The sequence below is a fragment of the Dendrobates tinctorius genome, unplaced genomic scaffold, assembly GCF_039654945.1.
Source record: "Dendrobates tinctorius isolate UK_male_01 unplaced genomic scaffold, ASM3965494v1 ptg000104l, whole genome shotgun sequence".
In the NCBI taxonomy this organism is placed as follows: Eukaryota; Metazoa; Chordata; class Amphibia; order Anura; family Dendrobatidae; genus Dendrobates; species Dendrobates tinctorius.
This window is the reverse complement of record NW_027361772.1, coordinates 8,922,660-8,932,006: the sequence shown is the minus strand read 5'-3', so window position 1 is coordinate 8,932,006 and position 9,347 is coordinate 8,922,660. Positions and strand designations below refer to the sequence as shown.

The 9,347-nt window shown below is 47.8% G+C and overlaps 1 protein-coding gene across 1 annotated transcript; it reads right to left on the bottom strand.

Annotated features, from left to right (window-relative positions):
• Positions 1 to 442: 442 nt before the first annotated feature.
• DNAJB1 (DnaJ heat shock protein family (Hsp40) member B1) lies at positions 443 to 6,831 on the bottom strand. Its single transcript, XM_073588720.1, has 4 exons — positions 6,675 to 6,831; positions 4,938 to 5,189; positions 2,925 to 3,493; positions 443 to 1,765 (listed from the first exon to the last, which is right to left on the bottom strand). The coding sequence occupies exons 2-4, from the start codon at positions 5,146 to 5,148 to the stop codon at positions 1,535 to 1,537; spliced, it is 1,011 nt and encodes a 336-aa protein (XP_073444821.1). The 5' UTR covers positions 5,149 to 5,189; positions 6,675 to 6,831; the 3' UTR covers positions 443 to 1,534.
• Between the last annotated feature and the right edge of the window lie 2,516 nt (positions 6,832 to 9,347).

The window sequence follows — 9,347 nt, the reverse complement described above, 5'->3', positions numbered from 1 at the left end:
CAATGAGCCTACAGCAAGATACAGGTTGGCTGTTATGGATGATTTTGAGCTTTCAATATAGCCTACAGAATGGCTACTGTAAAAAAAAAAAAAAACAAAAAACAGTTTGTGGTCTTAGTGGACTGAAATGTACTCCACGATAATCTGACATGTATGGTTAACTTAAAGGCAGTGCTAATAAATTAGTGCCCCCCCTCTACCTGGAAAGGTTACTTATCGATTACCAGAAGTAGTTTCCACATTGAGGAGCATTTATTTAAATGGCACACGATAACAGAGTGCATCTATCCACATTCAATATACTAGGAACTTGCTAAATTTAAAGGGGACCACCAAATTAAAATTTGATTTATCCAACGACTGTGGACCAGAGCACCCAGAAATGGGAGCTTTCAGCCTTCAACTACTGATATAGCCCAAAAATGAAGCAATGCAGACCATATTTATTGAAAATACTTTTATTTAGTGTTGGAGATGTTTTAGTCCAGGACCTCCCATGCCACACTTACAGTGCATCCTGTGGCCGGTCGATGGACACATAGGCAGTACTAGGAAATGTCAGCAATTTATACAAATACAACAAAAATATCTCCACCCAAATGTCATTCGCCCCCGATCATTCACCAGTAAAACCTCACACAGCTCCAGTCGCCTGCAAGTCATGTCTATATAGTATGAAACACAGACACAGGACAATCCGATTAAAATAAAAGGCTATATATACACAGTAATATTTACAGCACAAATACAAATGTATTTATAGTGGGAACACTGGAGTGAGCCAGTCCATTTGAAATACCGGTACATGTATGTTGCAGCTCCATGGCACCAGCTAAGTTAAAGAAAGGCCTCCTATTAAAAAGAAAACAAGGCTTTACAAAAAAACAAAACAAAAAAAAACACGGCACAGTAATCAAATTCGAAGCACGGATAAGTATAAAAAAAAAAAAAATACAATTCTGAGATGGTTTTCTCCATTTATCCTAAGGGCCACTTCTAGGAGACAGCTAGCCCATGTTCATCTCTGTGCCGAGTACTGGGCACTTTGTGGCAAGTGCAATGCCACATGGGGCAGAGTGATGGGTTAACGAGGCTAGTAAGAGGCCAACGTGCTGCGCCAGTCAGCACAGATATAGTACTAGAACTGGGATCTAAAACAGTGAGGTGATTGGGAAATTATGGGATCTGCTGTGCGGTTCTTGAGATTCAGTCGCTTAGTTTTGTAACATAAGACTAAATACAGAATGAGTGCACATACAACCGTCATGCTGAGACCATGGGGGAATTTCATGTAACAGCAGACTTAGACATTCAATGGTTCAGGACCTCTTGAGTTATATAGGTGCAGCTCAACAGGGATCAATGAAAACAAAACAAAAATTTCTAGATATATTTTGACTCATTGTGTGTCTTGCTCATGAGTTATAGTTCCCCGTCAGCTGTCTCTTCAGATCCTTAGGCACTGACAGACTGGCCCATCAGTGCCACTTTGGTCTGTATCATTTTAGATGGGGGGGGGGGTGCAGAACACTCATTAGGCAGGCAGCACCCGTTCTAGTGTTTCCCGAGAAGATGCAGACAGACGTTCGGGGAAGCGAATATCAAACTCTACTACAAGCTCCCCCCGCTGTTCAGGAGCCTTAGGGAGTGGAAGTCCTTCTCCATGAATCCTGCGCTTGGTCCCTGGGTTGACGATATCTTTGCTGACAAGTGGAATGTTGCGTCCATCGATGGTCGGGACGGTGATGGAGTATCCACAGAGAGCCTGAGAAGAAAAAAAAAAAAAACAAAAAACAGTGTAGATGATAGGAGAAAGCTTAAGGCTATGTGCACACGTTATGAATTCCCACAGAAGTTACCGCGGGAAAACCGCATTTTAATTTCCTGCGATTTTCCCGCAGGAAAACTAGTGATTTGCAAGCGTAATTAGCTTGCAGAATGCTAGCGTTTTCCAAGCGATCTGTAGCATCGCTTGGAGAACTGATTGGTCACACCCGTCAGTGTTTGACGAGCGTGACCAACTTTTTACTTTTGAGGCTGCCTATGCAGCATCAGTAGTAAAAAGATCTAATGTTAAAAATAAAAAAAAAAAAAATAAAAAAAGTGTTTTTCTCACCTTCCGACGTCCCACGCAGCGTTCCCGCTCCTCGCAATGCTCCCGGCAAGTCCCGTTCCCAGTGATGCATTGCGACAATGACCTTTGATGACATCGCGGTCTCGCAAGACTGCTACGTTTTGCGAGACCGCAACGTCAAAGGTCATTGGCGCAATGCATCACTGGGAACGGGACCTGCCGGGAGTACCGCTGAGGCCTGCGGATGCTGCGAGGGACATCGGAAGGTGAGAATATGATGATTTTTTTTATTTTAATTCTATTTTTTTTTTTTTACAGGGATATGGTACCCAGAGCCCGGAGGACAGTCTCCTCTCCTCTGGACCGTGGGTACCATCCGCAAATGTTCTGCTTACTTTTCACATGGTGGGCACAGCCACATGCAGAAAGTAAGCAGAACAATGCATTCCTATGGGTGCAAAATCGCCGCGATTCCACAAAATTAATGAGCATGCTGCTTATTTTTCCGATATGAGATTCCGCCGCGGGAAAATTCGAAGCATTAGCACAGCATTGCTGAATCCCATAGGATTGCATGGGATGCTGCTTTTTTTCGTAGAAAAATCGCGAGTTTAAAATCGCCGCAAAAACAACGCTACGTGTGAACACAGCCTAAAAGATACTAAACCCAGCAATTATTTTCTTACTATGCAATCAGTTGTTCCTGGTGAACAGCCATTGGGCTAGTTGAGTTTAGTCAACAGCCCTACAAGCTCAGAACAGGTAACCGAGGAAGAATCAGCCGTTGTGCTGTCGTCACTACTATTACAACGTGGCCATTATACACAAGATCGCGTACATGGTCTCTCACCTCTCGTAGGCTGATCTTCGATGTGTAGATCAAATTCGATGAATCTCTCTTAAACACTGAATGCGGTTTGTCCTTCAACACAAACACAATATCTGCTGGGATGTTGTTAGGAGTTTCGTCACCTTCCTTGGGGAAAGTGATCTTGGTGCCCTCCTTCCAGCCCTTCTTCACCTGGATGGTGAGGATCTTGTCCTCTGTGTGTACGCTCCTTCCATCCGGACCCAAACGTTTGTGAGAAATCTTCATCTTCTTGGTGCAGCCCGTATAGATTTCTTCTAGAGAAACTGGAAGTTCCCTGATCACTGGAGGGTCCGGCTTCTTGGGGATTACCTCACGCTGTCCAGGGGTAGCCCTGGGGAAGCCACCTAAATGACCAAAGCCACCCATGCCGAACCCGGTGAATGGGTCATCCGTCTCCATCTCGTCATCTCCTCTTCCAAAAAAGGAATCAAATGGATTACGACCTCTAAAGAACTCTGCAAACATGGCGTGAGGATCTCCATGGAAGGAGTAGCTGTAGGAAGGACCATTGTGACCACCGCTTCCTCCACCTGGTGTTCCTTTAAGACCTGTTCAAAAATAAATAAATAAAAAAGTTGAAATAAACATCACTAGTTCACAAATCAAAGTGAAACGTCCAGAAATTACTTGACAGGATCTTAATTTATGGTGCGATGCAAATGTTCTAATCGCATGAAAGAACAATGGCATTCATAGAATGCAAAACAGTGGGCTGAAAACAAATTTCCTTCCTTTCTGTGAGCCCTCAGGAGTGACGCGACACATTATTCCCTCTGACCGGCATTATAAGTGGCTGTTATGTTGGTTCAATGCAAAGCTTTTACAGGGATGCCATACTGCAATGAGATACATTAGACCGATACTTTACCAGGCCTCCTCAGAGTCATTTAAAGCCTAGGATTGCACTTAAAGGGTTTTCTCAACATGATAAAAAGGATTAGGACTATAAAGTGCTTGTTAAACAAAACACCACACACGAGTAACTTTGCAAACAAAACAAAACAAAAAAACTCCAGGAACGGTGGAATATTTAATTCTGTATTTTACGGCTCTGTGCCTGGGTTATTGGACACTTTTGCAGTCTAGTTGAGGTGGCCAGTCTCCCAAGTAAGAAGCACAGGGCTTACAAGTGGTTTTCTATCGTGATTCAAGTCCTTGCTTAGAATGTGGCCAGATCGCCGGATCAGTGACCACTTTGCTCTTCTGATGTGGCAAAGCTGCTTCTACTAACAGCATCAGAGAGCGGATAGTTCGGGCCAGCAGCTCGACTAGGCTGTTGTTCCGAACTATGAATCAAGAGCACATCGTCCCTGGTGAGTATGAACAATCATGAGAAACCCACTTTAAGAAGCAGAAAACAGAAAATGACATGAAAAGACAGAAGAAGACATGTCCTGATCTGCAGAAATCCCGAGGCTCCGGCAGGACGTGCTTATTCATGGCTCCTCATACATTCTACTGTAGATCAATCATACAGACGATCAGTGGAAGCAGGACGAGCCGTCAGCAGGGCGTTCATCTGACAATGGATTATAGAGGTGACAATAAATCCAGATCATTAGGCAGAATATGGTGTTCAAATTAACCAAGTGACGCAACATGACAATAAAAGTTGAGACAAGATCTGCTAAGCTCAATAAAGAAGCAATAAGAAAGTGCCCTGCCCTCAATCTGCCAGGAAAATGGGCACTGCATGCCACATGGGAAGTGTGCCAATACAACATGCCCACACCTGTTCAGAGCATGTGGGGTGTGAATGCATACTAGTTGCCAGATGATCTCCGAATTCCACAAGACTGAAGAAAGATGCAGCCATTGTGGTCACCACCTAGTTATGAGCAAGAAGCCAAGGTCACCGAGTGCACAAGTCTCCCTAACCGTCTACACAGGACGGGTGGAGTCTAAGCTTGGCGTCTCACCCATCACATCCCCGTGTGTCGGGATCACTAATTCTCTGGTGCCTTACAGTCTCTACACACAGGCTGTACGTACCCTCCTCTCCAAACTTGTCAAATATCTCCCTCTTTTTGGGGTCGCTCAGCACATCGTAGGCCTCGGCGATCTCCTTAAAGCGCTCCTCCGCCCCCGGATCCTTGTTTTTATCAGGGTGATATTTCAGGGCTTGTTTCCTGTACGCCTTCTTGATGTCTTCCTCCGATGCCCCCTTAGACAACCCAAGGGTCTTGTAATAATCTTTACCCATTCTTCTGCGGGATCTTTCCAGTTAGTGGTGTAGCCAGACACCTGGAGAAAGCACCGCACATTAGTATCACGCAATAACATGCAGAAAAAGGAGGCGCACGAAGGATGGGGGGGCAACGAAATCAGGGACATACAGAAAAAATAAGGAGCGCCTGCACGAGTTTTCAGAAGTTTCATTCGCCTTCGCTGCCTGGTACAGTAGTTTTTTTTATTTTTTTACCCATTTATAAAATTGCAGCAAATAAACACATGAAATACTCATTGCGAGAAATTAGTCTTAAAGGGGTTGTCCACTACTTGATGAGTTTAGGGCCTTTAGGCCGGGATCGCACTACCGTGTGTGATGCGAGGAACTCGCAAGATTCTTTCGCATCAACACCTGGCACTACCGGCGGCACTCGGGACTGAAGCTGCGGCTTTATGTATTTCTATGTAGACGCACACTCTGGTCCAGCAGCGCCGGATGTTGATGCAAGAGATTCGTGCGAGTTTCTCGCATGACACACGGTTGTGTGATCCCGGCCTAAAGGAGTTTTCCAGGCTTGGGGCATAGAGTGATTGCACACTTAAGACTGGCCAACCCCCTTTAACTAAAATAACCTATCCTCCTCTCCGGCAGCAACGCCGCTCCAGCTGATGTTCCCAGACAGTGAAGCCACTTGTTGCCGCTCATTGGCTGCAGCCTGTATGTGACACAACAATGTCATGTCCCGGTCTGGGAACGTCGGCGCTGCGGAGGGGAGAATACATTGATTTTATCTTAAGTAGGGTCTTTATTTGAAAATAAGTTATGCATCTTTGAAGAAGGGAATGGGTAAAAAAAAATAAAAAAAAAAAAGACTCGGGGAAAGCACTGTATCCCTTATTAAGCCATCCAGCTTTTAAGGCACCAGTCAGGAGCTATTACAGCGGTTTGCGCCCTGCGGTGACCCCGCGCCCCGTTCTCCGTACGCAGCGCCTATGCTGAGCCTTGTCAAACAGCACATAGGACACATGTACACCGCCATGTCCCCCCCCCCTCTCACCCCGCCATGTCCCCCCCCCCCTCTCACCCCGCCATGTCCCCCCCCCCCTCTCACCCCGCCATGTCCCCCCCCCCTCTCACCCCGCCATGTCCCCCCCCCCTCTCACCCCGCCATGTCTCCCCCCGCCATGTCCCCCCCCCCTCTCACCCCGCCATGTCCCCCCCCCCTCTCACCCCGCCATGTCCCCCCCCCCTCTCACCCCGCCATGTCCCCCCCCCCCTCACCCCGCCCCGCCATTTCCCCCCCCCCCCTCACCCCGCCATTTCCCTCACCTCAGCTTGCTGTCAGGGAGTGTGTGACATTAGAGCCCTACAGACTGAATACTTCTCACAGCTGAGGGTCTCGTTACAGTTGTGTCCAGTGCAGACATTAGTGCTGGTCCCCATTACCCCTCAGACCCCCTTCTTCCATATGCTGCCCTGTCTCCTCATTCCACTCTGGCCCATATAACCCAGCCTATGCACACCCATCAGCCTGGCCGCTCAGCACCGCTGCCACGTACCTGTACAGCGCCCGTACCGACTCTTCTGCCTAGTCTCCGTGACAGCCAGGCTCTTGTACACGCGCAGCTCCACCTCCAGAACCTTCCAGATCTTTCTTCCGCACTCCAGAAACTTCACGAGCTCTAGACCAATCACGGCGCTTAGATTTGCGAGCGCCACCAATCACTAGCATATAACTTATCCGCAGCCAATGAATACGCTGCAGGTTGTGACCTACAGATGTGACACGCCTCTCACAGATGATTGGTTGTCCAGGACGTTTGGTACAGAGACTAAACCAATCAGAGGAGAAAACTGAAGATACGTTGGGCAACTGCTTAGTCGCCATTTTGAAGTTGGGCAGTGTGGGCAGGCTGAATCACTGTGTGGTGGACGTTCCTCGATGAGCTATGTTTACAGTGTCCTGATGTTTGATTTTGATATATGATCATGTCCTAAAATGGACACTGTATTACATGTCCTAAAATGGACACTGTATATGTGGTCTCCTTGCAACCGACAGAGGCCACAGTCTGCTGTCTTTTTATCAGGGGGGTAAATTGAGGCCATAGCTTAAAGGGAGTATGTCACTTCTTTCGTGCGGTTTTCCACCTGCTCCATTTTCCAAATCCGCAGTGGAAAACTACACAAAAACCGCTGGAAAACCGCAATAAAAAAGGAAGAAATCCGCAGGAAAAATGCAGGTCATTTGACCTGCGGATTTCTTCAAATCTGCGCGGAAAAATCCGCAGGAGGAAAATCTACGTGTGCACTTAGCCTTATAGTTGCAGCCTTCCGGGACCTTCCTAGTGGTCCAATTGGAGCAGCAACGGGACCTGAGCATGTGACCTCCGACCTCCAATGAGAGGTCGTCCTACGGGCATGCTCAGTGGACCGTAAGAGGGACTTAGCCCCAGGAGCTGCTTGCTGCTGGCTAGTGTGGATTGCTATAGCTGGACCAGGAGTGCCAGCAGCAACCAAACCGACAGTACTAACCTGGACAAGATGCTGGGATCAACGTCTCTGCTGAGCAGCCTCCTTTGCGGTTGGGAAAGAATGGGAGACCACAGAAGGCAAGGCTCGGGATTCCTCCTGTGCAGGGGAAGAAACTTGACGCCTAACAGACATCATCGCTACAAGATGGGAGGCGCCAGACCACAACACCCTCCGGACTGCCCCTGAGTGAGTATAATATAACTTGATTTTCTTCTCTTTCAGGTTACATCAGGGGCTTATCTACAGTATTACAGCATATGCCACTCTTCTCCCATAGGCGTGGCGTCCATATTCATGGACCTTAATGAGCGGTAGCACGTGACCGCTCCGCACAGGAAGAAGCTGAAGCGCCACGTGATGCAGGGAGGGAAGTTCCATGACGGGAGGGAAGTTCAGCCAAGTGAGGGTTAGGCCTGTTTCACACTTCCGTTTTTGTGTCCGCCAAACGGATCCGTTTCCGTTTTTTTGACGGAAACTGATGCAAACGGATCCGTTTTTTTAAAAACGGATCCGTTTTTTTGACGGATCCGCGGTAACCGTAATGGAAGTCTATGGGACAAAAAAAACGGATCCTGCAAAAAATGGCGGATCCGTTTTTTTACGGAAAACAACGGATTTTGACGGATTTGAAAAAACGGAAGTGTGAAACAGGCCTAAGGAGGATGAGGGAGCCGAGCGGAGCCATATATACAAGGGAGGGTGGGAGCACAGCCATGTATACAGGATGGGAGAGTGGAAGCAGAGCCATGCATACAGGATGGGAGAGTGGGAGCAGAGCCATGCATACAGGATGGGAGAGTGGGAGCAGAGCCATGCATACAGGATGGGAGGGTGGGAGCGGAGCCATGCATACAGGATGGGAGAGTGGGAGCGGAGCCATGCATACAGGATGGGAGAGTGGGAGCGGAGCCATGTATACAAGGATGGGACAGGGGAGCCATGCATACAACAGGGGGAGTCACACAGGACGGGGGGAACCACACATACGTTTTCTGATGATTAGAAAATAATCAGCATGTACAGTACTCCACTACAATTTTTCTTAAGTGCTCAATGCTCCATTTCCTTGTAGGTTCCAATCATCATTAGCAGTGACGGTCATCAGTAGAAGTAGCCCAGTGCTCCCACTGAAACAGAGAAACAAGCCAGGTACTCCCACTCATTCAAAACCTATGTTGAGTTGAGTCACATTATAAATGCTATACTTAAATGATAAGTATGCACTGCTAAACTACAACTGCGTCCATAGCCCCACCCCCTTATGACCAAAGCCCCACCCCTGTCACACCTCCATCCCCGCCCTGCCGGGCCATGGAAGAATGGTCTTGCTTGAAGCCGGTCCCTGGTGCAAAAAAGGTTGGGGACCACTGCTGTAGATAAGCCCCTGATGGCAGTGCCGGCAGCTGATAGTCCAAAAATGGGGTGACAGATTCCCTTTAATGATATCATCTTCTGGGAAAGTGTGGGGAAGGTGACTTGACGGACAGACCTGACTGGAAGTAGGAGGGAATGGTTGGTGCACTATGGACGGAGATTGACAAGGACAGCAGGGTGTTAGCTGGGAAAGACAGACAAGAGAGTGCACTACCTAGAAATGACCACAAGATGGCAGGGGGGAGTATTTCAAGACTCAACAGCAGCTTAGGGCTTGAGAAATGCTTAGTCATGGGGGGCGGGGAGATAGGAACCCAGGAGGG

Bases quoted from the DNA above. Each gene is read 5' to 3' on its own strand.
- DNAJB1 (XM_073588720.1), bottom strand. From the start codon at position 5,148: ATGGGTAAAGATTATTACAAGACCCTTGGGTTGTCTAAGGGGGCATCG. The intron at 3,494-4,937 runs GTACGTACAGCC...ATTTTTGAACAG, and splicing joins TGACAAGTTTGGAGAGGAGG to GTCTTAAAGGAACACCAGGT. The intron at 1,766-2,924 runs GTGAGAGACCAT...TTTTCTTCTCAG, and splicing joins CGAAGATCAGCCTACGAGAG to GCTCTCTGTGGATACTCCAT.